This window comes from Arabidopsis thaliana, chromosome 5 (genome assembly GCF_000001735.4).
Source record: "Arabidopsis thaliana chromosome 5, partial sequence".
In the NCBI taxonomy this organism is placed as follows: domain Eukaryota; kingdom Viridiplantae; phylum Streptophyta; class Magnoliopsida; order Brassicales; family Brassicaceae; genus Arabidopsis; species Arabidopsis thaliana.
Genome location: NC_003076.8, coordinates 26,627,286 through 26,653,606, shown reverse-complemented (window position 1 = coordinate 26,653,606; position 26,321 = coordinate 26,627,286). Strand labels below are relative to the sequence as shown.

Genomic DNA, 26,321 nt, shown 5'->3' with positions numbered 1-26,321 from the left:
ATGACTTCTCTTAAATTCCCTTAATTACCCCTATTCTCACTCCATATTTACTCCTAAACCGGGTTTGCTTTACTAACTAAAACCCCCTAAGATTAGCTCTTGTAATGGTCAAATTGTCAATAATACCCCACTGCATACTTTTACCCAAATGTTTGGTGCCTGCCCCATTCATTCTTGTCGGCGTCTCGTGTTCATGTTTTAGTCCATTAGATGCAAAACCGATAAAACTAAATATTTACTATTTACAAGAATAGACATCAACAAATCCGATGTCGTCCAGCGGTTAGGATATCTGGCTTTCACCCAGGAGACCCGGGTTCGATTCCCGGCATCGGAGCTTTTTGCTTCTTTTTTAAACCCTACTCAAGTTTTTAATATTCTGTGAAACTATTGAGCCTAATCATATAAGTTAACAAATCCCAAATCCAAAACATAAGATCCCATAAGTTCGTGAGAAATAGCTCAATGCCAAAATTGCAGACTACAAAGACTATAAACGTACACAAGTCATAATATTACCGCAACAGCAAAATCAGAGGGCCAATTGTTTTCATCACATTGAGAGCTAATCACCATTAACTGTCATGTTTTCAGGGTTTTAAGTGAGTTCTTTAACTTACAAAAACTTCCGAGCCCTCTAATAATTAAATCCTCCCAGCCAAAAGTAACCGATCATGTTCCGGAAAAAAAAAAAAAAAACACAGAAGTGGTTTCAAGGCCTGGCTTATTAATGTGTCCTAACTGTTCAGGGAAGACAGCATTCCTCCCGAACTAGGCAGGACCACTTCCCAACCTGGACCCTTCACTGGAAAAGCTTCAGCAGCTTGTGTCTCTCCCGGTGCAGTAATTGTCAGGTCACTCCGGTCAAGTAACCTGTCAAGATCCGCATCGCTTATATCGGTTTGTATCAACTTATCTTCAGCAGTTTCATCTTCCTTAAGCAACGCCAGTATGTCCTCTTCCTGTGTGTTAGTTTGGTTCAAGCTGTCAATAGGAGATTTTGTTGATAATAAGTGTATCTAAAAAGGATTGAGCTTTAAGAGAAGTTAAAACCTCTAAAGGTGTTGAAGACTTGGCACGTTCTTGATGAAACTGCCCTTGGCCAATAACCACATGTTCCAGCTTGAGCTTACTGTACGCTCGTTTCAGAACCCGGGTCTGAGCAAATGTCATAAACCAATCTCATGAGGCAACAATCTCAATGGTTTGAAGTTAAGATTGATTGATATGAACAACAAAGAGTTTTACCTCTATCGACTGAGCCGTGGAAAGCCTATAAACATGAACAGGTTTCGTCTGCCCGATTCTGTGGCATCTGTCCATGGCTTGCAAGTCCATTTGAGGGTTCTGGAGATCAGACAAAACACAGTTGGAGACAACACGAAAGAGAAAGATTTTCCTTCAAAGAAAATAAATTAATTGATTTGATTACCCAGTCGCTGTCATAGAGGATGCATGTATCAGCAGCAGTAAGATTGATTCCGAGTCCTCCAGCTCTGGTACTCAGGAGAAATATACTACAGCTGCTCTTCTCATCACTGAAATCTTTAATCTGTTTCAAGGCAAAGAGAGAGAGAGAGAGACCTTATGGTTATAATATTTGGTCAGAATATTGCTTAAAAGCAACGCAAAAGCAGCATAAGCACAGGTGAAACCTGTCTTCTCCTTTCATCCAGCTTCACACTGCCATCGATTCTGCAAACCTCAAACCCCTTCTCACTGAAGTAGTAATCCATAATGTCCAAAAGTTTCGTCCATTGGGAGAAGATAAGGACCTGGTCATCAGCAAATGGATCAGAGAAGTTCTCAAAGGGAAATGAGCTACGAGCCATGGGTTTGTGAAACATACTTTGTGATTATTGGCAAATAACCGAACAAGTAATCTCTCCAATAAGCGGAATTTACCACACTGTCCAACAATCTCTTCAACAGGAGGGTAGAGATCTGTCACGAAATGAAACAATTAGACAGAACAGTATGACAGAAGTTTTTCTTACGTTTCTTAAAAGAAACTGACATACATGAACCATCTATTTGCCCCTGGAGAAGGTCAGGATGGTTGCAGTTCTTTCGAAGTTGAATGACCAGGTTGTTAAGCTTTCCCTTCCAGCCTTGACCTGAAGTATAGGGGATGAACAAATCAATGCAGAAAATGACATAATTAAACAAAGTATTAAAAAAAAAAAATAGATCATGTACCTCGGATGGCATTCTCTCCAAGATGTGCTTCCAACGTGTTATTCACCAGATGTTCCTGGAACTTTTTCTGATGATCAGTCATTGTAGCATACATTATAATCTCCTTTTTCCGTGGAAGTGAGAGCTCAACATCACATTTCATTCTTCGAAGGATGAATGGTCGTAGTATACCATGAAGTTTGGAAACAACCTAGACAAGATGTACCCTTAGCATAAGACATAAATACAATCAAAGAAATAAAGGAAAATTGATATAATTGTACATACTTGAGCTCTTCTTTTCTCTTCTTCTTCCTTGGTTGCTTCGTTTTTGTTCTTTTCAGAAAAATCAAACCTGTAGAGACTCATCTATCAGTTAGATACTAAGAAAGGAATAAATGTCAAAAAGCTGCCACCAGTGTTAACAAAAAAAAAAAAAAAAAGAAGACTAGTTAGGGATAATAGTAGAAAAGGACCATGTTTGTACCATGATTCAAATTCATCATGTGATGTAAAGATGTCAGGCAGAATAAAATTTAACAAAGACCAAAGCTCAGAAAGATTATTTTGCAGAGGTGTTCCTGTCAGCAGAAGTTTGTTATCCATCTTCAAGTGTTTTAGTTCCCTCAACAATTTACACTTGTGGTTTTTCAACCTGTGGCCCTATAATATACAAGAACAAAATTATCAGTTAGAGAGATCATCTTGATCTTCAAAGCCTAGTACATTGACCAATCTCGGAATTTACCTCATCAATCACAACATATTTCCATGGATAGTGCCGCAGAATTCTTTTAGCATCATTCATGGCAACCTCATAAGAAGTAATAACTATAGGGAACTTGGGACCAACAGTTTTAGGCATGTGCTTCCTCCTGAGCTCATCCCTTTGATTTTTATCCCCATGGTAGATGATTGCATTGATGGAAGGCGTGAACCTAATGGAAAAGGTAAGAAAACTTTCAACAGAAACCCCAAAGCATTGGATCTATACAAACACATATGGCCATGAGAGTACCTAGCAATCTCATTGAACCAATTTGAAAGTGTAGACAGTGGAGCAATGACTAGATATGGACCATCCAACCCATTCCCTTTCAGATGTGATAAGAAACCGATCGTTTGAATCGTCTTTCCAAGTCCCATTTGATCAGCTAATATTCCATTCAAACCATTCTGCCACAATGATATTAGCCATTTGACACCTTTAAGCTGATAAGACTTTAACTGTCCACCAGTGAGAAGAGGACAAAGTTCATTCTGCAGTTTGATGACTGTTTCTTCCTCTGTCAGATCTGAGTTGATGGTCTCACCATCTTCTTTAGATCTTGAAATCATAGCAGCAACCGCTCTCTTAGCCTTAGTCTGATTGAAGAAAAAAGCATCCAAGTAAGTTACTTTCTCAAACAAGCAGAAAAAACAATATATACAAGATCATGCATAGTAGTTGAAAATTATATAAATGGAACCAACATTGTTGTACTGAGAAGCAGCCTTTCTTTTGCGTCCACGACCAGTCTTCTCGGGCTCAGCTTTTTGGCTCTCACTTTCTATCCCATTCTAGCAAAACAAATTTCACCCACAAGTTGTTCAAACTAAGAATAATGACTCCCATTCGAAAAGTGAGAAACCACAAAGAAGAAAGAAATAAAGAAGATTACAATTGTGATATCCTCCATTTTCTCAAGGAGAAACTCAGAGTAGAGCTGAGTTTGCGTCAAGAGCTCATCAAGTTTAGTAAACTGAGTTTCATTCAGATTAGGAGCAACAGCAGATCCAGCATTGTTAGCTTTCTCTTCATCTTCCCGAAGTTTGAGCAGCTGCTCTTCCTCCTGAGCCATGGCTTCAGAAATAAGAGAAGAATCTCCATTTTTGGCTAGAAGTATCTCTTCCTCTACAACAGTAACACTTTTCTCCTCACAGTTTTCCTTCACATTCAGAAAAAAAGGACCAAAAAGGACCCATTTACAGAACACCCCAGATTTAAAGAAACAAAGAGTAACACACAAAGTTTCACAAAGCAACCACACTACGAAGGCAAAATAGTAGAACATAGAACAAACCTCTTCGTTGAGAACAGAAGTGGGTGAATCACCAGACGCATCTTTCTCCGTTTTCCCGTCGCTGACCATTTCCGAAGCCCTAAGAGTCCAAAAATCCAAAATCGAGAAATGATAAATCAACAGTGAGACCAATAGTCAGAGAATATAATCCAAAAACACGACAAACAAAATTACGCAGAGAGGGAACCAAAAACCACCAAGAACAGCGAGCGATTTCGAGAGCGTTAAGGACCTAGAAAATCGCCGGAAATAACGAAATGAAAAGGAAAGGTGGAGGGACTTACGGAATAACTTTTCTGGAGCGCAGACTAACCATCGAAGGAGAAGGAAATTCCGGTAAGAAAAACCCAAACGGCGGGAGAAATCACCGAGCCAAACAGTCGTCTCCGTCGCTTTTGAGAGCAAATTCAAAACCGAGGGTATATTGAAAAAACACACTCTCATATTTACGCCTATTTTCTTATTTTTTATTAAATTGGGAGTAGCGCCCATGGGCGGGAAGCTTGAAATGACAGGTTTACCCCTAACCCTTATTTACGATTTTGGTCATATGATCATCCTATTATTAAACTAAAAAACATTTAATGGAATGGGCATTATTAAATCTGCTGGATTTGTCGACACAATTAGTAATAACCTTTGTAGTGAATTGAAGCTTCAAACTATATGAGTAGTACAAAATTGCCAATTTCAAATGCAAAAATTGTGTCAAGAATATCTCAGTTGCACGAGTGTGTTGATAATGTATCTCAAAAAGTTATGATATCGGCTAAAAACGAATAACAATATTTTTAATAAAAAGCTAAATCATTTTTCGATCTGCAAATTGGCCGGAGGAAGAAAATGATCAACGGAGAGACCCCAAACATTAAAATCAACTTCTTCTATCCTCCACTTCTCCGTCATCTGTCTCCGATGATTCGCCGACGCTTCACCGTACCGGAAAACCGTGACCGATGTTTTCCCGCCGTGAGCGATGTTCACATTGTCAACGTATCGGTAATCATCCATCACCGACTCAGCACTAGTCTCCCAGAAGACATCTTCGTCTTCCTTGGTCCTCATTCTCAAAAGCCGCGAATCTTCGAACTGAATCAAAAGTCCCGATCTTTGACTAAAATAACCCCATATCGTGTGATGAATTATCTCAAAATTCGGACCGCTTTGAGCTTCTCGAACCGCCGGACTCGTCTCCAGTTTCAAGATAAAGCAATCCTCACCGTTGATTATCTTCTCTCCGATACACGTTGCGTCAAGAAACAGATTCGCCGTCGAACGAGGATCTAACCCCTGCTCAAACAATAAATAAACCACCGGTTCAACATTTTGAGAACCGGACATTACATCAAAAAAAAAATCAATAACCGGATTGGACCTGTAAAAACCGGCGGAGAGGTCTTGGCGTTCCGGTAGACGCCGGAGTTTGCTGGTTAGAGGAATGTCGCCATGAAAGCCGACCGTTGCTTCCACATATCACTTTGCAACCGGAGACGACGAGCTCCAAACACCAAAGATCTGGATCCTTTTGCCATAAAACGAAACCACCCATTTCGTCGTTGCTCTTTAGATTAACGCCCGAATCATCTCCTTGATGAAACTCCGACGCCGTCATCTTCACTTGTCCCGTGACGCACATGCTGTTCACGGCGTTTAACGCCTGTGGTCCTCCCGTCGCTGCTATGTACTGCTGTACAATGTATTTCGCCGTTGAAGCTTGCTGCAATCGTAATTCATAAGCAAAAAAACAATGAAACTGAAGTTGATGACTCTGTGTACGATGAATAATGTAATGCAGACTTGCAGAGTACAACACATGGATTAACAACTTTATGTTGAATACTTACGAAGCAGGGTAATGACTTTTTTGGGTTTTGATCATAAAAGAAAAAAAGAAAAAAAAAAGAGGAATCATATTTTCAACATCTTTGTTATGTTTTCATAAGGATTGATTTTGAATGACTTACAATGGAGCAATCTTTGACGGGCTTATGAACAGAGTGACCGACTTGAACCTGGAGAGGTATAAGAGGCGAGCCAACGAGGTAGAGAAGGAACCGGAGCTCGTTGATACGAGCGGCGATAAGCGGTTGCGACCATTTATCAGACGTTTGAGCTTTCATCCACGTCATCATATTTTGCCACCTAAGTGCAACGTTGTTGCCCATACCGGAAAACATCTCCTCCGGTATCGGAACTTCCAACACCGTCTCCAGACCATCGTCTTTGTCTATGTTCGGACACAGCTTCCTCATACACTTCCCACTCCTTCTATTCTTTCTGTTCCTCTGTTTCTCTTTTGTTCTATTGGTGATCGATTGTATGAAACCCACAAATGGTTCGAAGATTGTCAGCACTACTGTGATTCATGAAACCTCTTTTTTCTTTCTTCTTTTTTTCGTATAATTGATGATTCCAAAATTTGTTTCGTCCTCGTTTAATTGTTTTTTAAGGTCTTCCAATTTATATTTGTGGTTCTCCTTTGATTTAGGCTATTTTCATTGGCATTTTAGTTCCACTCTTAATTAGTTCTAAATTTTCCGAGAAGTCACAATCTTCCTTAATTAGCATTGTATTCGTGACAACAATCCCTATATATATACGACGTTGAAGTTGCAACATAGACACAAGTAAGATGGTGGACATAGTTATATAGAATGCATGGATCCGAATAATGATATTAATATTGGATAATAATAAAATACTATAACACTTGCGCTCAGTGGTCAAAATTTCCATTGTAAAAATCCGAATGATGGAAAAAGATAAATGCACATGTTTTTCTAGTTATTGGAAATTTTCATATTTGTAGACTGATTTGCGTGGTCTTGGGGTTTGCCCTCTTCTTCAGGATTCGTTTTTATAAAATTACAATATACTGTAATATTGGTAAACCAGTCATTCCATCATTTTCATATTTTAAATTCATTAGTTTAGTCTTTGCCTCTTTTGCCACCATTTTCTCTAGGATTTCGTATGATAAAATAATAACATTATTTTCGCAACAAATATTAATTTGTTTCCTACAATTGTGTGAGACCACAAGATATTCATGTGTGCATTTTTAGACAAACAATTTGAACCATTTATTTTCCGAAGATAAAAGATATCAAATAAAAACTCATACTATACTATACAAAAAAATGTGTGGTAAATGAACATAACTCCCATGGGGACTACTCATTAAAAACCAGAGTCAGCCTTGTCCTTTTCAATAATTGGTCCAACACAGATATCACACGCAATAGCAATTTCGAAAACAACGTGAAAACAGAAAAGCAGTGCCCTTAAATCATAGTAATTACATTCATACAATATGTGGTTATTTGCAAGCATTATAAACTTTACATGCATAAATAAACAGAAAAGCCCATAAAGCATGGTTGGACTCAGGTTGAGAATACAAATAACTCGGCCCAAAAAGATCATTACGTTGTTCGGATTTGAATAAACGAAATCAATGTGTACGGATCAAGTGAGTCAAAGTATTTAGTTATAAGTCATAACTAATATACGTATTAAGCTCATTGAACAAACAAATACAAGATTATCAGGAAAAAAAAAGAAAGATAATTTGTTCAGATTATTATTGGATACTAGTGGTTGGAACTGCTATTTGGACCATATGTTAAGGAATTTGTATGCTGGCAGAATAGTGAGTTTATGGAGGGACCCATCTCAGCCTAAAATAATTCTTCCTTTGAAACTAACAAAAAAAGGGGTCCCAAATTAATTAATTTCAATGCTTGTAAAGTCAAATGCAATTTTTTCAATGGACATATATGTAACATTCGCTTTTTACAAAATTTGAATCCAATCTTAAGTGCAAATTACTAAGCAAAGATAAATTTTAATTCTTATAGTAATCGTTGTCGTTTTACATACTTTTACTCATAAATTAAACCTTTTTTATTTTAACTAAGAACGAAGAAATTAAGGGAAGTGGCGGTGTAACATATACACAGAAATCCAAGCTGGTTACTTTTCAATCCACCTGTCAGCGTCATGTTTATCCAACGGATGCAAATTCAGATAACAAAAGACACGTGTCAGAATCTGAGCTTCTCAGATGCCTACAAGGCAATGAAAACGTTAAAACAAAAGCTGAACGAATATTACCAAAAAAGGGTCAAAGTCAACAAAAACAGACGAACATTGCATTAAATTGGGTTATAGTTTCGTTAACCAGAAATATACACCCACAAAGAAGAAAACAAATTGCGATTTCGAACGTAATGCTACACGACAAATTCCCACAGTAAAAAATGTTATTCGTTCAACAACAAAATTTGGTTAATTATTTTACGGTCCGACAACGCGACGGTAATACCCTCCTTTGTCCCCGTCTAAGGACAGTGACAGTAAAATAATTTTTTTGTTTATTGACATGTTCATAAGCTAAGAATTTAGATTAATATTGGAAATACTAAAACCCAATCTTAAACCAAACACGGATATATCTTTTGACAAAATAAGTCGTTTAGCTCAAAATCTATATAGTAAACAATGACATAAAATAAATTTATAATTTCTACGCCATCGACAATATTAATAAATTACTTGATCGTTTGATTACGTAACATGTAGAGATACAATAGAAAAATAATACAAACCTGATATTGCATTCATTGGGTACTGCATATATTCACATGCCATTTTCTAATTTTCATCTGTGTACATCGTCTATGATATAATCTTTTCCATAAAGGTGAAAAAATTATTACAATATCTATTTACTCGTTTTGTTTGGTGCTTTTAACCTTTCTACACCGTTTTCAATTTAAAATCTACAAAAAGATTATTCTATTTTAATTATTTGCATGGGAGTCCAAAATACAGATTTAGATACTTGGAACTTGAAAGTCGACACAATTATGTATAAAAAATGTTTGTTAACAAAAAAAAAAGGGTGAAAAGTTGAGAGAAAAAAATTAGTATAATTGTCTCCAGAGAGAGAAAAGAAGAAGAAGGCTCCTTTTTCTTGGACAAGCCAAAGAAAAAGAAAAAAAAGGTTGAAGCTTTCACACAAAGTCTCACACACAAGCCGCCTTATTTTTTTTTCCGGTGATTCTTCAGAGAGAAACAAGCCGGAAGTAGTAAGGATAACTCGTCTCCGGTGAAATCTCAGCCGTTGGATCAGATCGGTGGACGGTGGATAAAAGATGCGTGTGGAGAAGAGAGAGTCTGGGTTAAATGATTAAGAGATTTCTTGGGTAATGAAGTTTTGATTTTTTTTCTTTTTCTTTTGGGGGTTTTAAATCTTTTTGAAGAAGAGAGGTCAGAGAGTGAGTTATCAGAAAAGTTTGGTGGCGGAAAGGGGAAAAGGAGATTTTTACGAAAAGCAGATTGACTGGTAGCTGAAGAAGAGAGAGAGAAAGAGAGACTAAACAGAGTAGGAGGAGGATGATAAACCCTAGATTGAGCTGAGCTGAGATTTGCTTCTTCCTTTTTGTGTTCAAAGATTGGAATTTAGTATCTTTGAAACATGCCGGTTGATTTAGATAATTCCTCTACAGTTTCCGGCGATGCAAGCGTCTCATCGACCGGAAACCAAAATCTAACTCCTAAATCCGTCGGGAAGAAGAAACGGAATCTTCCTGGAATGCCTGGTACTTCTCAAAAATCCAAACTTTTTTTTTTCTGTTTTTTGAGTTTGAAATTTTCTGTTTTTAGTTGTTCTCACTGATTGTCTAAATTCAGATCCAGACGCTGAAGTGATAGCTTTGTCACCTAAAACACTTATGGCAACGAATCGATTCGTTTGCGAAATCTGTAACAAAGGTTTTCAACGTGACCAGAATCTTCAGCTTCATCGTCGTGGTCACAATCTTCCATGGAAACTTCGACAGAGATCGACTAAAGAAGTGAGGAAGAAGGTTTATGTTTGTCCTGTTTCTGGCTGTGTTCATCATGACCCTTCACGTGCTCTTGGAGATCTTACTGGAATCAAGAAACACTTTTGTCGGAAACACGGCGAGAAGAAATGGAAGTGTGAGAAATGTTCTAAGAAGTATGCTGTTCAATCAGATTGGAAAGCTCATTCGAAGATTTGTGGCACCAAGGAGTATAAATGCGATTGTGGAACTCTGTTTTCTAGGTGGCGACAAATTGTTATAAACATATTCAAAGGTTTGATCTTTCTTATGGATTTTACTAACTTGTGGATTGGGTTTTGTTGCAGGAGAGATAGCTTTATAACGCATAGAGCCTTTTGTGATGCCTTGGCTGAAGAGAGTGCGAAGAATCATACTCAAAGCAAGAAACTTTATCCAGAAACTGTCACTAGGAAGAATCCTGAAATTGAGCAAAAATCTCCAGCAGCTGTTGAGTCTTCTCCGTCATTACCGCCTTCTTCTCCGCCATCGGTTGCTATAGCTCCGGCACCGGCTATTTCGGTTGAGACTGAGTCTGTCAAAATCATATCTTCCTCTGTTTTGCCGATTCAGAATTCTCCAGGTACATAATACAAACTCTCTGTTTGATGGCAAAATGTGGCAAAATCGCTACATGTAACAATTTATCAATTCTCTAACCGAAACAAGAACTCTTTAAAATAATCCAACTGTAAACTGGTCGGTGAACTTGGAGTTTAGTTGGTTTTGTCTGTAGCGCCGTTATATTTCTGATGTCTGCTAAAAAACTGAATCGTGTTCGTCGTCTTCCATAGCTAAGCCTATAATGTATCCATTAATTATAATTAAAGCCTCAAAGTTTATGTCCATGACTCATCATCTCTTTTTGTTTGTAGAATCTCAAGAAAACAACAATCATCCTGAAGTCATTATTGAGGAAGCTTCAAGAACGATCGGGTTCAATGTTAGCTCATCGGATCTAAGCAATGATCACAGTAACAACAATGGTGGATACGCAGGTTTGTTTGTATCATCAACAGCTTCGCCTAGTTTATATGCTTCCTCAACCGCTTCTCCAAGTCTATTCGCACCATCGTCCTCCATGGAACCCATCTCTCTCTGTCTCTCGACGAACCCTTCTTTGTTCGGACCAACAATACGAGATCCGCCACATTTCCTAACTCCTCTCCCTCCTCAACCGGCAATGTCAGCTACTGCATTGCTCCAAAAAGCTGCACAAATGGGTTCCACGGGATCAGGAGGTTCGTTGCTTCGCGGGTTAGGCATAGTTTCAACTACTTCTTCATCTATGGAACTCAGCAATCATGATGCATTGTCATTAGCTCCTGGTCTTGGACTTGGACTACCTTGTAGCAGCGGTGGTAGCGGATCGGGTCTAAAAGAGCTCATGATGGGGAATTCATCGGTGTTTGGTCCGAAACAGACGACACTAGACTTTCTTGGATTAGGAAGAGCTGTTGGTAATGGTGGTAATACCGGAGGTGGATTGTCTGCTCTGTTAACTTCTATAGGTGGTGGAGGTGGAATCGATCTGTTTGGATCAGGGGAGTTTTCAGGCAAAGACATTGGAAGAAGTTCGTAAGAGAGACAAAAGGCATGAACGTAGTAGACCAGTGTAGTATATAGTTCATCAAGTTTGTTTCAGGTTTTAGATGTTTTGGTATCTTGTTTTAGTGAAAGCTTTAGTTTTATTCCCAAGTGGGTTTTCTCTCAAGTACATAAATCTCCTAGCAACAACAACAAAATATATTGTTTTTTTTTTGGTGTGTGGTTTATTATAACTCACATGTTGTACTTTGAGAGATAATTTGAACTCGGGTTGTGACATGACAGCTAAATTATTACAGATGGTTACAAATCTTGGTCTAGTTCTGATGGAAGTCTCTACCATGTGAAAACAATCAATGGGGTTTGAAGTTTCTATTATTGGGTGTTGCTTGCTGTCTTAAAACGCTGAATCGAATTTTTGCATTAATGGGAACAATTCGTAGATGAGATTGAATTGACTTCTCCCAAAAGTGATAAATTTTTTGGAAGGTGGTGATATTTGTCTAAAAACTTGCAGAACTAAAAATAGTCTCAATTTGGCCAGATAATTTGAGACTTGACCAGTGTGATTTGATTGGAGAATCGACCAAAGATTTTGGATTTTGATGTTTCAATCGCTACGTAGGTCCATTATAGTGATAGAATTATCATGACAATTCAACCCACAAAGGCACTATTTTGTATTTTATTTTGGAGAGCAAGATAATTTATTTACCCACATCATATTTACTGTATTACAAAATCGGAAGTTTAACAGAAATCAGTAACTATGATTAGTGTGACTTTATCATTTGATCAATATTGATATGCTTGGACTCGAGCAATGATCGTGTAGTTTTCAATATTAAGAAAATAAAATTGGTTGTGTACAGTAAGCAAGAAGAGAGAAGCCTATTGGGGTTGATTGTGAAATGTTTCTTTCTTAATAGGCCATTGATATTTTAAGCTCATTAGTCATTATGCTGAAGACTACTCAAGTCCACAAGCTTAATACTATTGGGCCTTAAATGTCAAGTCCAAGACCATTAAATTATTATCTCTTAGTATTTTTTAATTTCGCTGAGAAATTTCAGACATCGAAAACTGAACACGAAGAAACAAGTTAAGTTTCCGATTTTGCCCTCATCGGCTAATGAGTTTTACGGAGGAGCTCGCAGCTGCAGGTAGGTAGCGGAAACAAGAGATCTTTATATATTCCTTCCTCTCTTCTCTAACCTAATTCCGGCGAAGAAGAAGACGGAAAAAGCCCTGACTAGTGAAGAATCCGGTAATAGTTTATCTCTTATCTCAAGTATTTGAAGTGGGTAATGATTAAGGGCTCGTTTTATAGTCTGTTGATTTTGGTGTAGCTTTGTTCAGTTTTGGTAAAAATCTTTCCTTTTATTGATTATTATTGATTCAGATGTCAGCGACTGCTCTCTCGAGATTAAACCCAGTTTCTCAATTTGGGTTTCAAAGAATCGTTGCTGGGAAAAGTAAGAGCTTCTTCTCCAATTCGGGTCAAAGGAGATTGTTTTCTGATAGTTCTCGGTTTCGTCAAGCCATGGCTGCTTCTGGTTCTTTGCCAGTGTTTGGAGACGCTTGTTTGGATGATTTGGTTACTACTTGTTCAAATGGCTTAGACTTCACTAAGAAGCGTTCTAGTGGTGGTAGCTTCACTATTAATTGTCCTGTAGCTAGCATGAGACTTGGGAAGAGAGGGGGAATGATGAAGAACCGATTGGTTTGTCACTATTCTGTTGTTGATCCGCTAGAAAAGAGTCGTGCACTCTTTGGGACATTGTCTAAGAGTGTTCATACTTCTCCTATGGCTTGTTTCTCGGTTGGACCGGCTCATGAGCTGTCTTCTCTTAACGGTGGTTCTCAAGAGTCACCACCAACTACTACTACATCTCTTAAGTAAGTTCTTTTACACTTTCTTAATCTTTTTGTTACCAATTGGTTTCAATGTTTTGATATTTTGAGTAGGAGTCTTAGGCTAGTGTCGGGGTCATGTTATCTCCCGCATCCTGAAAAGGAAGCTACAGGTGGAGAAGACGCTCACTTTATCTGCGATGAAGAACAAGCTATTGGAGTTGCAGATGGAGTTGGCGGTTGGGCTGAGGTTGGTGTTAATGCGGGACTGTTTTCGCGTGAGCTTATGTCTTATTCAGTATCTGCAATTCAAGAACAGCATAAAGGTTCTTCTATCGACCCTTTAGTGGTGTTAGAGAAAGCACATTCTCAAACCAAAGCCAAAGGCTCCTCCACGGCTTGTATCATCGTTTTAAAAGATAAGGTTAGTTAGCTCACAGAGTTTTGTTTGTGAATGAACAACAACTGTATTTCTTAGAACCGTCTGTTGAAGAGTGTTTGTTCTCCTTGTGCAAGGGATTACACGCCATTAATCTCGGAGACAGTGGATTCACGGTGGTTAGAGAGGGAACCACGGTGTTTCAGTCTCCGGTTCAGCAGCATGGATTCAACTTCACTTATCAATTAGAGAGTGGGAACAGTGCCGACGTCCCTAGCTCCGGTCAGGTCAGTTTCAAAGGCGTATTCTTCCTATTATCAAAGCTTAATAAGACCATTTTGAATACACTTTTCAGTTGTGGTTCGGGTTATACGGATTGAATTGAACACGCTGGTGTGGTTATATGAATCAGGTATTCACAATTGATGTTCAGTCTGGAGATGTCATTGTCGCTGGAACAGATGGAGTGTATGATAATTTATACAATGAAGAGATCACAGGAGTGGTGGTTAGCTCGGTGAGGGCCGGTTTAGACCCGAAAGGCACAGCTCAGAAGATTGCAGAGTTGGCACGTCAAAGAGCAGTCGACAAAAAACGGCAGAGCCCTTTCGCAACTGCGGCTCAGGAGGCTGGCTACAGGTATTACGGAGGAAAGCTTGATGACATCACTGCCGTCGTTTCTTACGTCACCTCATCTTAAGAGACCAAATTGATGATCTTCTGTTTAAACGGTCCAATCCCGCCAAAATCTGACGATACCTTTTCTTTTATTTTTTGTTGTGTTTTTTTGAAAAACTTGTTACGGTATTAAAAGTCCTCAGGAGGTCATTAAATGTGTATTTTTCACGGAATCAAAATATAGTTTAGCTAAGTTATGAAACGTGAATCTAATTGTGTTTACTTAGGTGAAAAAACACGATAGAATAATCATGGTTCATAGAGTAAATTATATGATGATTCTATTATTTATACCACATATTCTTCGATTCCGTACACTAATTAGTTTGGCATACTATTTTTCAACATAAATTGTTGAAATACCAAACAAAAAAGAACAAAGCACAAAGCCTAACCATTTTTTCTTTCGTTTTACTCTGTCGAGTTCGTATTGCTATACCTTTTATCTTTTACCAGAGAGTTTCTACTTCCATCACTTGGACATACAACTTTTGAAGATCTTGAGAAAAGGGACGATCATATTCATCAGTTTATTCGTCTTCTTCTTCAGCTTCTTCGTCTTGCTCATCTTTAGTCCGGGACAATCACAGACAACACGTTCTTGAACCAGACTGCTTGTTGAATCCTCGGTAGCTATATTGGCTTTGCTATTGGATGAAGTAGCATCAGTGTCTGAGCTTAAGCTTCTGAGCAAGTTTGTTAGTGAATATGTAATTTCTTTAAACTCAGGACGAGCGTCAGGATTCTCTGCCCAGCATGATTGCAGGATAGAAACAACGCCTTCTGGAAGATTCTCCACACTTGGTCTCTGGTTCTGCAGATATTAAAGGACTTAATCAATTCATGTTCCTGTGATTTTGAGTTGAAATTGTGGCTTACTTACTTTGCTGGCAGCATAAGCTACAAAGATGTTGTTCTTTCCTTTGAATGGGGTTTTGTTGGTAAGTAACTCCCAGAAAACAATGGCGAAACTGTAAACGTCCACCTTATGATCGTAGTGTTTCTTTTCGCCAATTTCAAGCGTGTCATAGCTGAATAACTGAGAAACAAACAAACAAGTTAACAAACCAAGAAAAGATTTTAAACCTAATTAAGTAACAAGAAACTAGAAACACCCACCTCTGGAGCCATCCATCTGTATGTACCAGCCTCAAAGGTCATGAAACCTTTAGTCTCCTCTCTAGCAAGTCCAAAGTCAGCCAACTTTACATGTTTCTGATCACCTGTTAAGAGCATATTACCTGCACAAAAACCAATCTTCTTCAATTCACAAATCTTGATTCCTCTTTTCGTGATGTCTCAGTTTAACTTACTTGGTTTCAAATCTCGGTGAATAATGCCATTTGCATTCAAGAACTCCATTCCCCGAGCAATATCCAACGCAAAGCTAATGGAGAGCTTCAGATCAAGAGGCTTTGGACGAACACTCAACATAAACTTCTGAAGAGTATTGCCTTCCATGAGTTCAGTAATTATCATCAACTTTGGTTCTATGCACGCCCCAATGAACTGTCATCAAAAGGATCCCATTAGGGATATTATACCATCGACGACCAACGAGATAAGGCTGCTAACATATGAAAACAAACAAAACATCAAAGGCTCCAATATTACCCGCACAATGTTTTCATGTCTAAACTTGGAAAGCAGCAAAACCTCTCTCTGAAACTTCTTCCTCTGCTCAATGCTTAAAGCAGATGTTCTTTTAGGCTGGAATATCTTCACAGACACAGGGACAACTCTCCTGAACCTATAATCATGGATAAAGAAATGTTCTTTAACCCATATCCAAATTCCAAAAATCAGTAACAAGTATGCCACAATACAAAGATTACTCATTCAAACACCCACATCAGAATCTTCCTTCTTATTGTAATTCATGGTTTCTCTGTAACATTAATCCTTTTTTGAGGCATTGTGTAGGAAACACTAGAGCTGAGACTACATAAACCTAAGAGTGACAAAACCTAACACTAACCAGCATGAAAGATTCCAAATTTCAAGGTTAAACCCAAAATTAAATCACCAATATACCCTGAAACCTATACTCTTCGAATAAATACCGAAATCAAGAAAGGATAAACAGGAAAACAAAATCTGCAATTTTTGCACCAAACCCAGAAGCAATTTCGAAGTAGGAGATTGAGAAACGAGAAACCCACAATCCTCTGTAGACAGTAGATGATGAACCTTCGCCGATGAAGTCCCCTATAGATATGTCTTTGACATCGACAAGCAACTCTGTGTTGATAGTGAAAGCGAATTGATCGTTGGAGGAGTCGGAGTCGTCGTCTTCGTCGTCCGATTCAAAGGACTTGAGACCATGAGAGGACATGAGAAATGGGTAATTCGGATGAAGCGTCTTATCCGTCGGATAATCTGTTGGTTTCTGCATTGACGGAGCTCGTTGATACCCGCGAGGTCTCATTTCTGGAGTGAGCGATGAAGACGACGCTGAGTAAAAAGTGTGACGCTCTATATTTATACACCCGAAATGTTTGGGGTGTTTCTGTTAACTCTATAAAATAAGAGGGCTTTTCTGAAAAAGTAATATTTTTCAAAAAGGGCTCTCGATGTGGAACTGGAGGGAAAATAAGGAAAGACTTTATTATAATATCGTCTACGAAATAACAAATTCAAACATATTTCATTTCTATTCTTTTTTTTTGTAATATGCGTCTGTAATATAGATAAACTTATATATGAAGATTGTTGACCAATATAAAGATTTATGAAGGAAGAAACTATAATAATTGTGGTAGGTTTTGTTCTGATAATGATTAATTTGATAAATTAACATGAATGTATTAGTAGATTACATAAATTTATCTTAGTCCTTTAAATATCTAGATCTAATAAATTCGTTCTACCTCCATCTTTAATAACAACTTAATCTGGTTGACAATTAAGGAACTTTATCTATACAGGATTTTTAATAAATTCTTGAATAAGCTATTTGAGTAATGAAATCAAGAGTTTCTATGTCGGCTGGATATAAATAACAACTGTTTGGTAACTAATTAATTGTATACTGAACATTAATAATATCTTATGATAAATGAGCAAATATCAATATATGTTACCTTTTTTTTTTTTGAAAGATTTATATATATGGAACTAGAAGAAGCAAAGTGATAATAAACAAAGTAATATATTAAAATAAATACTGAAAACAACACATAATTACAACCGTTTCACCAACACCTATTTCTACATTACTTATAATAACATGAGTTGCATCAATAAAGCACGAGATATTTAGTTGATAAACTGATTATACATACAAACCATCCCAATACTCCATGCTTTGTAAATAATTATTATCTAACATATAAAACGGGATGTTATAATTAGTTTCCGGGGCAAGCTCGAAATCAGTTGGTGCATTGTTGGCTTCAACAGAAAGCGATGAACTTGAACTGTTGGTTGGCATTTCTTCAAGTCGTTCCGACAGTTTTCGAATTTCACTTTGAGCTTCACTCAATTGTTCTGTTAGTTTCAATATCTACAACAGCAAAAAAATACATCATTAGTTAATACCATAGTTAATCACTATGTGAAGAAGAAAATCTTATATAAAACTCTTATTTAGTACCTAGATAAACAAAAATAAGAGTAATTTTGTTAACCAAAAAAAAAAGATATATTTTACTACCAATTCAGTGAAATAAATAGTGTTTTAATACAATGCAAAGTTAATGTCAAAAGAAAAAAATTGTTATAAATTAATTTTGTTATTCATCAAATGAGGAGGATATTTTCTGGCATGTCAGCCCAAATGCAGAGAAGGGTTTTTTACGTGGCATTAAATGAGTGGGCAACTGTAAATGGGCCACTCATGAGCCCAACTGAGATTGTACGGACGGAACTTTTTTTTTTTTTTTAATGGTGGATAAGAATGAGATGACGAAATATCCCACTTTATTATATTTGTGGTGTGGTCCCAAACATGTGTTTTTTAGCTAGCTACCGGATTTTCACTAGTTGTAAAATTCGATTCAACTACATTTCACATATGTGTAATAAATACTCAAAATATACTAATTGACGAATAAACTATATGTTAATTATCTAAGAACGGATAAAATTACTCATCTTTCGAAAAAACAAGCAACATGAAATTAAGAATCACCAAATTTACTCTGTTTTATAGTGAAAAAACATAAAATTTATACCTGAGACTCGAGTTGGCATTGGCCGAGTACGACGTTGTCGTGGTGGTTTTTGAGTTTGGCGTACTCTTCCTCTAGTTTCTTGTTCTTCCAACGTGCACGGCGGTTCTGGAACCAAACAGCCACCTGTCTCGGGTCAAGACCTAACTCTCCGGCGATCTTCTCCTTCCTCCCTGACTCCAGCTTATGCTCGTTCCCGAAGCTATATTCGAGCATGTTCACTTGTTCATCGGTCAACTTCCTCTTCCTCAACATCCCTCCGATCTCCGCCACGTCTTCTTCGTTGGTGGCTGATGAACCTTTACTCCTCCTCTTCCTCCTCCGCTTCACCGGTTTTGATTCTTCGCCTCCATCGATCTGGTTAACGATGATGCAGTGTGAATTTTGGGGTTGGGTCGTGTAGGGGTACACTTGAGAGCCTAGCATCATTTGATCATCCATTAACCTACCATGATCCATTTTCTCTCTCTAGTTTTTCAGACAAGAGTTGCTGTTTTCTCTGACTGTGTTTAAAGGAGAGTGATGCAATAGGATATGACTTTGGTGAGGTTGAGTCCTATGAGATGCTTTTTATAACCTCAACGACTGTGACCCCTTATTCTTGGGTCGTCTTTCCCTTTATTTACACTTATGCCATCTGTTTTTATGTAAAAAGATGTAATTGAATAAAGAATCATTAATTGTGTGGTATGCATGTATGAGACGAATTGGATATACATATACTTTTCTATTTTTATGTTTAATGGGATGTACTTACCCTAAATGAGAGAATACACTTGCATGGTTACATTTCTTCCAGATATACTTGTTCTCTAGATTTTTGCACAATGTACAAACGTAGTTAAAAGTGGAGAAACATTTTGTTTCACTTGATCCAAATTATGAAATAATTTATCCAACAAGAAAACATGTATCTGTTTTGTTAAGGCAAGATATATTTGATGGAAATTTTTGGATGTTTAAAATTTTCATTTTAACTTTATATAAAAGAAATGTTTGTTGGTTATGTTTCAAAATATTTAAGAGCTTCATTCTTTTTGATCAGATATTTTTAAGAACTTCATGTAACGAAAACATTGTCGCATCCCATCAGAATAAGTAAACATAAAAATAAGGTGGCTGACGACAATTCTGGACAAGAGACGTGGTGTGGATCCCGAAGATGACCAAATTTTGGAGGAAGTAGTAAACAAGCGATCCGATCATTTGTGGATAACTATTGGGTATATATGTATAATATAACATAAACTGTCTTTGTCTTTGGTTATTTTAGTTTTTACTGTTAATTAGTCAATTTTGTAGGTTATTTTTTCTTTGTTTTCGGAGCTCGAGACCACTCATTTTCCTTTGAAAAGCAGTGTGCTCCTCTTTTTCCCATCTTTCCTATAGATTATTATTTTACACCAGTGACTAGGAGTCTATAACCACGAATCTTCCCGAGTTTTCTTTCTTTATATTTAAACATTGTACTCTATTTTGTCGTCTTCAACAGTGTTATAATATTCCACACCATGCGATTAATTGAACATAGCCTGCTTTAATTTACTTTGTACGTATACGAAACATATTTTTAAACCCTTCTCTTTGTACCATTTTAACGAAATTTCTTCAGCCATAGATTATCATGTAATGTGTTGACACAAGACAACTTACGTATCATCGACGTTGCAGGTCTTTGAGATTAAGGTCCTATTTTGGTGTATGAGAATTATATATACGTCTGTTATAGTTGAACTAGTATTTCTTGATCAAGGAGGAAGTTAAGGTTCCGAGTTTGAGACACAACAACGGGAGGATAAAGATTGGCCATAAGGAGCAAAGACATAAACGCTTTCATGCCTTCATTACTTCGTACCAAAAACCTTAAATTATATTCCTTACAATTTGTTTAGTACATTTAAGGGAATGAATAATGTGGTGGAATAATTAAAGATTGGCCACAAGCAGCAAATACATTAAAGCTTTCACACCTTCGCTCACATGAATTTGGAATGCATGTTTAAAGAAAAATTTAAAACACCACACTTGCACAAAATAACCAATAAAATGAGTTGAACACATGTTATGTTAATAATTCTATTATGTTTGTTCAACATGTTTTGGTCAATCTCTTCTATCATAACCATATATTGCTTTCGTTTTTAGCATCATGTTCTGCACTATCCTTTATCACCATTCGAACACTAAAATTATATTAAATTTGTGGAAGGCTTAATTAGTAGAAGGGTACGTGGTTTTTTACAATGCCTTGCTTTCGATTTGTAAGGTGTTCAACCCTAGCTTCTAAAGGAGAAAAAAACATATATACAGAATTGACACGACTGATTGGTTTAAAATAGTATATGATAAAATATAGCAGTCAACACTTTTCATCTTAAAAAACGGTCACTTGATACATAAGGTTATAGTGTGCCTTTTTAGGTGAGTAAAAGAGAGATAGTAATGTGTGGGCAACGAACACGAATCATGGGAAGGTATATAATTAGGAAGAACTAAATAATTCACAGAAGAAGAAAAATAAAAACAATGTATTCCGACATTGAGTGACGGCTATGCACGTGAAGTTCACGTGGACTTCAAAGAGGGACGAGGATAAAATTCAACTTATCTACTGGGACGTTCCTTGCAGGTTGAAAAACAAAAAGAAGAAAAGATAATAAGTTGGAATCAAAGTGTCAAATTCTTTGACGTAACTCTATTTTTTTATTAAAAAAAAACAGAAAACGACTTGAAGGTAATTAAGAGATTATATGTCGATGTTAGTTAGTTATAGATCAAATGGATTAGATGTTTGAAAACCAATGTTTTGATAACATATGAAAGAAGCTAAAAATAACAAATAAAGAAGCTCTTTCTGTATATATATCTTTACAACAAATGAATCTTTTGAGGTACGGATTTATGGTAAATTCTCGGGTATTTCAAACGTGATTATTCGTCACCCAATCAGAAGATGAAAACGAGAAAAGCTTTTTTTAGTTGTATATATGTCCCCCATTAGCTTTTCTCACTATTGGAGGAAGACGCATCATACAACTCACACATACTAAAAGCTATTTCCATTGGGCATGTATACTATGTAAAATTAGAAATGGTGTGTCCGGTGTCCCCGGCCATCATTTTGTCTCTTCTAACGTCACATCTTCAAATTTAATGGACCTAGCTATTGCAGTTTTATATTTATCTCAAATCGAACGTATTTCCAAAATAAAACCGGTACTTGCTATTTCTGATTGTACATAACAATATGTTAAGAATGATACAGAAGATCACAATTATAATTTATAACCGAAATTTTGACTAATGTAATTTCATTTATACGAATACGAATGTGTAAATAGAGGATAATAATTATTTTGGATATTTGATTTATTTTGTTGCACAAATACGAATATTGGCCTATTTAAAATGGCAAAGGAGAAGTAAAAAGAATAATGACGAAGGAAGGGAAAGTGGTGACAAAGACAAGTTCCACGCAAGTGAATGAGTGAAGAGGTCACATGAGAATGCTTTCCTGATTGGATTACGTGTCGAGTCCCTGTTTCTCCTTTTTCTTTGGACCACACTTCTCCTTTTGCCACGTGTCCTGTCACCTTCCCTCCTTCTCCGGGCCTCTCTCACTGTACCTCCCCCCCAGATTCTCTCTTCTTTGACTCATTTAATTACCGTTTCGTTTTTATTTATTTTCTGATATTAATTGGTTGTTTAGTAAGTTGAGTACTTCTGATCAGTATTTCTCATGTCTGGCTATTCTTATTATAGAGTATATATCTTTCAACTATATTTAAAATACAAATGAATGAATACAAAGAGCGTTTACGAGGAATTAACGTACAAAGATAGCTCTCTTTTTTCCTTTTGTTACAGAAGGGTTTTAAAGTTAATTAAAGTTCGTCCAGACTAAGTTTTAAAGTCTTCTACTATAGTCTAAAGAGATAGATAGTTGACTTTACTTCTATCAATTCAACATCCATAAAGTTTAACTAAAAGATAGAGAGAACAAAAAAAAACAGGCACTTAGCTAGTTATACCATTGTTTGATTCTTGTTTTTACTTTCTTTTTGTGATGGAAATTGTTTTAATTTGGCAAAACTTAGCTAGATTTTTTATTTTTTTGGGGAAATATCCGGTTGCTATACCCATATCCACAGTATCTAAAAAGAACGTATGGTTGGTGATAATTTGTTCTCCAGCCTTTCCATGCATCCTTTGATTTCATTTTTTTCCTGTTATAGCAAATATACATTAGCCACCTTGCAACGAAGAAACTCCAGTACATTTTTATTTATGTTAATTGTCAATCGCATTGGATAACATCATGTTTCTTAAACCATTTTCACACCAGAATTGATCGATTATATATAAAAACAAAACGAAAAGCACCGGAACAAGAGACAAAACCAATTAAGAAAAAAGAAAACAAAAAAATCTAAAACCTAAAAACAAAAAACAAAAAAGGAGAGACATGCACCAGCTTGGTATTGTATTCTCTTAAGTCTTAACCACTAAGCGATATGTATAGTCTTATATAAACTTTAAGTTGATAGATGTGGCTAGTTTAAGTTTGTTTAATGCCATGTATACAGTATATATGGATCATTTTAACTTTAAACCTATGGTCCTATAGATCTATATATGAAAACAGATATATAGATAAGGATTGGAGTTTGGCTAGATTTGTTTACTATTGTCTTAATATGGGATGCAAGACAAAAGACAAAAGTGGTAATTAATGTGAGATGGGGATTCAAACCCAAGCACCAATGTCAAACCCTAGTTTGAAAGTAATAAAATCAACACAGTCGTTAATTTAGTAATTAGGGTTTTCTTCTTATTTTAATAAATCTATGCATATATATAGCAAGAATACACAAAAAAAAAAAAAAGAGAAGATAATTTATAAGTATAATATGCGAAAGAAGATGCGCATATACATGGTACGGGAGAGATTCCTTTTCTCATATGCTTTTGAGTTGGGACTTACGATTGATTTGTCCTCCGTAACAGTATAATAATGTTCTTTTCAATAAACTAATCTAATTATCACTAAAGCAAAATGATTAAAATAATTAAATGTCATGTTTATCCCAACATTTGCCTTCCTTGTTTCCCGTACTTCCAACTCTCCAAGTGCTTTGCGTAACAGATAGATAATTGGGTAGAAAGATTCCATACGTTTTTGCTTAATACTTTAATTTTTCAAAAGTTAATTTCTATATCAATTAATCAACAAATTCGATTCTCTAATTATCGTATTATTATATTCTGACTGGGAGCTGGCGCCTGATTAGCAATAATAAACTTTAGTAAGAGTCTTTAGTACTGCAGAATATGGACAAATGATCCTAAATCTAAAATATGATGCAAGAGATTCAGTCTAAAATTCTATCCTCAACGTTTGGGATATGTAACGACTAAAAGTAGCAGGACTAAGTTTCGAACCATAATTTTGTGATTTGAATCGAACATTCATATGTATACGACTAGCTAGTAATTTTTTGTTGAAATGATAGGTAAATAGACGCAATGTCATATTTTCAACAATTTCAAAAGTAATAAATTAGGAAATTGCATAAAAGTAATTCGAATGTCACTAGCTAAATTAAACCTCTTTTATGAGGAGTAGCTGAGATTGACCAGTAGTGAGTGATCCCTAAAGTTACGCCACCATTAGGGGGTTGCTTAGTTATTGATTAATCCCCAATGTCGATTTCTCGGAAACCAAAGGATGCTATTTTGGACTGATTTGGTTAAAATTATCAAATAAATAACCGAGTCTCAGTTAAAATCTTCAAATTTAGCCAAACCCACTGCTTATAGGATTATATATTAGTCGGTTTCTACTTCTAGTATTTGCGATATCTAGACTAATTCAGTATAATATAGTAACATCATTTATTTATATTAAGTATATTTTATGTTTCAATGGAAACTCAACTTTTTGAAACGTTGTCGATTGCCGTAAAAAGCTAAAAGCTAAACAACACCATCAACAAAATTAAAGCGGTTTCTACTTTGTGGTTAAAGATACTAATTAGTAAAGATTCTAATATTAATATAGATGTATTATATAAACAGTCACCATTAAAATAAAGAAAAAAACGTACGAAACTGGATAGGTCACGTGGATCCACATCGTCCGCTTGTATATATACATTATTCCGAGCTGTATTCTCGTACAAAATTACAAAAATATGGTACATGGACCAACTTTAAGCACATGAAACCAACTGGTGTTAATCATAAACTCACAAAACGATTTTATTTAGTTCTTATTTATAACAGATTCCTTTACTTAGCGATAATGTAAACCAATTGTCGTGCTATGGCGGCGAAATTTGTCTCTATTATCTTTAGAGCACACATAAAGCTGTTTTAGATCTTTCGGATAAAATGAAGCTGTTGTAGATCCAACAACACTGGAGTGGGCTTTATTTGAGTTCTACGTGTATATCTTTATTTGATAATGTCGGTCCGATACTGCTAATATTTTTAGGTATAGCCCACACAACAACAAAAAAAAAAATAGGTCTAGCATATGCTGTCAAAATTTATATCGCGCTGTAGATTATGTAACGATCGATAAGTGCTTTTCTTAATACAGAGTCGGTTTATCAATCTCTAATAGAGGTTAATTTGTAACAGAACAGAACCGAATTACATTAGACTGAAAGCAAAGACTTGCGGAGCTGTCTTGTAAACTGAAATATGATTTACAAGCGCAGCTGCACAAAAAAAAAAAAAAAAAAAAAAAGCTGGCATCGTTAGCTAGCGAATATATATGTAGGCCTTCTTTTAATTTTTGTACAGTATGATCAGATCTTCGTATGATAACAGCAATTGGGCCCAAATATGGACAGTTTGGTTAAGCCCACGGAAAAATGACTTGAATAAGAAAAAAACTTGAAATATGGAATTATTACCGGCTCTCAAAGCCTAATTGTAATTGGGAAAGAAATCATGTAAACATATTTGAAAGGATGTAGAAAACACATACGTTCCTTTACCAGTCACACCCAACAAAAATAATATTAGAAGTTCTAGAAGACTTTCTTTTTACTGATGTTCTTAGTTTCTTATATAAAATGATTTTTTTTAATAAAAAATATGACTATAAATTTTGTTTAATGTACTTTTCATAATTAGAAAAACTTCAATCTAATCCAAATTATGTAAAATTAAATGTAAGATAAATTAGTTTAATCAAATTCAATAACTGTGTATAACGATCAAACCAGTCTTATCATATCAAATTTAATTTTCACTTCTTTTTTATTTATTTAAAGATAATAAACATAATTTCGTGCGGGTATTATGTATAACTCGAATAATCACAGACTTAAAATAATAACCACAGCAAGAAATATAGATGATGCAAATCATGCAATTGGCATCTAATATAAAACTCCTAAATTTGGCTATATATATCGTGGACAGGCATAATTCCCTTTGAATTGTAGTGACTGTTGCTGGTATATGTTCCTTATTTATTTATGAAATGTTTGGAACTTGTCATCATATTAAAAGTATCTATAAAATTTTATTGACAATAAAAAAAGTTATTTATTTAATTTATTTG

General features: G+C 36.1%; 6 protein-coding genes, 2 long non-coding RNA genes and 1 other non-coding gene across 10 annotated transcripts; 3 read left to right on the top strand and 6 right to left on the bottom strand.

Annotated features, from left to right (window-relative positions):
• Positions 1–265: 265 nt before the first annotated feature.
• AT5G66755 lies at positions 266–337 on the top strand. Its single transcript has one exon. It is a non-coding gene; the product is annotated as a tRNA-Glu (tRNA).
• Positions 338–415: 78 nt separating this feature from the next.
• On the bottom strand, positions 416–4,710 carry CHR1 (chromatin remodeling 1). The gene is made up of 16 exons (NM_126073.3): positions 4,526–4,710; positions 4,242–4,320; positions 3,840–4,106; positions 3,652–3,738; positions 3,197–3,543; positions 2,927–3,116; positions 2,666–2,841; positions 2,467–2,533; positions 2,200–2,389; positions 2,022–2,117; positions 1,850–1,944; positions 1,656–1,775; positions 1,433–1,552; positions 1,249–1,347; positions 1,054–1,158; positions 416–962 (listed from the first exon to the last, which is right to left on the bottom strand). The coding sequence occupies exons 1-16, from the start codon at positions 4,555–4,557 to the stop codon at positions 738–740; spliced, it is 2,295 nt and encodes a 764-aa protein (NP_201476.1). The 5' UTR covers positions 4,558–4,710; the 3' UTR covers positions 416–737.
• Positions 4,711–4,875: 165 nt separating this feature from the next.
• Positions 4,876–6,707, bottom strand: AT5G66740 (spindle assembly abnormal protein (DUF620)). The gene is made up of 3 exons (NM_126072.5): positions 6,206–6,707; positions 5,617–5,958; positions 4,876–5,531 (listed from the first exon to the last, which is right to left on the bottom strand). Exons 1-3 carry the CDS (start codon positions 6,491–6,493, stop codon positions 5,049–5,051), a joined length of 1,113 nt encoding a protein of 370 aa, NP_201475.4. The 5' UTR covers positions 6,494–6,707; the 3' UTR covers positions 4,876–5,048.
• Positions 6,708–8,170: 1,463 nt separating this feature from the next.
• AT5G09695 lies at positions 8,171–8,489 on the bottom strand. Its single transcript, NR_143231.1, has one exon. It is a non-coding gene; the product is annotated as an other RNA (long non-coding RNA).
• Positions 8,490–8,868: 379 nt separating this feature from the next.
• On the top strand, positions 8,869–12,021 carry IDD1 (C2H2-like zinc finger protein). The gene is made up of 4 exons (NM_126071.5): positions 8,869–9,847; positions 9,939–10,335; positions 10,420–10,694; positions 10,987–12,021. The coding sequence occupies exons 1-4, from the start codon at positions 9,724–9,726 to the stop codon at positions 11,691–11,693; spliced, it is 1,503 nt and encodes a 500-aa protein (NP_201474.1). The 5' UTR covers positions 8,869–9,723; the 3' UTR covers positions 11,694–12,021.
• Positions 12,022–12,694: 673 nt separating this feature from the next.
• Positions 12,695–14,817, top strand: AT5G66720 (Protein phosphatase 2C family protein). 2 transcript variants are annotated; one of them, NM_126070.4, is made up of 5 exons: positions 12,695–12,926; positions 13,062–13,558; positions 13,628–13,937; positions 14,030–14,179; positions 14,305–14,817. In NM_126070.4, the coding sequence occupies exons 2-5, from the start codon at positions 13,062–13,064 to the stop codon at positions 14,590–14,592; spliced, it is 1,245 nt and encodes a 414-aa protein (NP_201473.1). In that variant the 5' UTR covers positions 12,695–12,926; the 3' UTR covers positions 14,593–14,817. The 2 variants fall into 2 exon arrangements, with proteins under 2 accessions (NP_201473.1, NP_975004.1); NM_203275.1 differs by having other exon boundaries at positions 12,791–12,926; positions 13,637–13,937; positions 14,305–14,800.
• On the bottom strand, positions 13,081–13,326 carry AT5G09685. Its single transcript, NR_143230.1, has one exon. It is a non-coding gene; the product is annotated as an other RNA (long non-coding RNA).
• Positions 14,813–17,018, bottom strand: AT5G66710 (Protein kinase superfamily protein). Its single transcript, NM_126069.3, has 6 exons — positions 16,733–17,018; positions 16,185–16,320; positions 15,884–16,079; positions 15,690–15,811; positions 15,454–15,609; positions 14,813–15,384 (listed from the first exon to the last, which is right to left on the bottom strand). Exons 1-6 carry the CDS (start codon positions 16,996–16,998, stop codon positions 15,043–15,045), a joined length of 1,218 nt encoding a protein of 405 aa, NP_201472.1. The 5' UTR covers positions 16,999–17,018; the 3' UTR covers positions 14,813–15,042.
• A 703-nt stretch (positions 17,019–17,721) lies between these two features.
• HB53 (homeobox 53) lies at positions 17,722–19,332 on the bottom strand. Its single transcript, NM_126068.3, has 2 exons — positions 18,746–19,332; positions 17,722–18,075 (listed from the first exon to the last, which is right to left on the bottom strand). The coding sequence occupies exons 1-2, from the start codon at positions 19,199–19,201 to the stop codon at positions 17,845–17,847; spliced, it is 687 nt and encodes a 228-aa protein (NP_201471.1). The 5' UTR covers positions 19,202–19,332; the 3' UTR covers positions 17,722–17,844.
• Between the last annotated feature and the right edge of the window lie 6,989 nt (positions 19,333–26,321).

What these genes read in the sequence shown, in the direction of transcription:
- CHR1 (NM_126073.3), bottom strand. Translation starts at nt 4,557, where the DNA reads ATGGTTAGTCTGCGCTCCAGAAAAGTTATTCC. An exon ending in CTTCTGTTCTCAACGAAGAG is followed by an intron (nt 4,107 to 4,241) that starts GTTTGTTCTATG and finishes CTGAATGTGAAG; the next exon opens with GAAAACTGTGAGGAGAAAAG. An exon ending in TGGATGAAAGGAGAAGACAG is followed by an intron (nt 1,553 to 1,655) that starts GTTTCACCTGTG and finishes GCCTTGAAACAG; the next exon opens with ATTAAAGATTTCAGTGATGA.
- AT5G66740 (NM_126072.5), bottom strand. Translation starts at nt 6,493, where the DNA reads ATGAGGAAGCTGTGTCCGAACATAGACAAAGACGATGGTCTGGAGACG. An exon ending in CCGTCAAAGATTGCTCCATT is followed by an intron (nt 5,959 to 6,205) that starts GTAAGTCATTCA and finishes TTACGATTGCAG; the next exon opens with CAAGCTTCAACGGCGAAATA. An exon ending in CTCTCCGCCGGTTTTTACAG is followed by an intron (nt 5,532 to 5,616) that starts GTCCAATCCGGT and finishes TTGTTTGAGCAG; the next exon opens with GGGTTAGATCCTCGTTCGAC.
- IDD1 (NM_126071.5), top strand. Translation starts at nt 9,724, where the DNA reads ATGCCGGTTGATTTAGATAATTCCTCTACAGTTTCCGGCGATGCAAGC. An exon ending in GAATCTTCCTGGAATGCCTG is followed by an intron (nt 9,848 to 9,938) that starts GTACTTCTCAAA and finishes GTCTAAATTCAG; the next exon opens with ATCCAGACGCTGAAGTGATA. An exon ending in TGTGGAACTCTGTTTTCTAG is followed by an intron (nt 10,336 to 10,419) that starts GTGGCGACAAAT and finishes GTTTTGTTGCAG; the next exon opens with GAGAGATAGCTTTATAACGC.
- AT5G66720 (NM_126070.4), top strand. Translation starts at nt 13,062, where the DNA reads ATGTCAGCGACTGCTCTCTCGAGATTAAACCCAGTTTCTCAATTTGGG. An exon ending in TCATCGTTTTAAAAGATAAG is followed by an intron (nt 13,938 to 14,029) that starts GTTAGTTAGCTC and finishes TCCTTGTGCAAG; the next exon opens with GGATTACACGCCATTAATCT. An exon ending in ACGTCCCTAGCTCCGGTCAG is followed by an intron (nt 14,180 to 14,304) that starts GTCAGTTTCAAA and finishes TATATGAATCAG; the next exon opens with GTATTCACAATTGATGTTCA.
- AT5G66710 (NM_126069.3), bottom strand. Translation starts at nt 16,998, where the DNA reads ATGAGACCTCGCGGGTATCAACGAGCTCCGTCAATGCAGAAACCAACA. An exon ending in GACATGAAAACATTGTGCGG is followed by an intron (nt 16,080 to 16,184) that starts GTAATATTGGAG and finishes TTTTGATGACAG; the next exon opens with TTCATTGGGGCGTGCATAGA. An exon ending in TCACCGAGATTTGAAACCAA is followed by an intron (nt 15,812 to 15,883) that starts GTAAGTTAAACT and finishes GTTTTTGTGCAG; the next exon opens with GTAATATGCTCTTAACAGGT.
- HB53 (NM_126068.3), bottom strand. Translation starts at nt 19,201, where the DNA reads ATGGATCATGGTAGGTTAATGGATGATCAAATGATGCTAGGCTCTCAA. An exon ending in AATGCCAACTCGAGTCTCAG is followed by an intron (nt 18,076 to 18,745) that starts GTATAAATTTTA and finishes TTGCTGTTGTAG; the next exon opens with ATATTGAAACTAACAGAACA.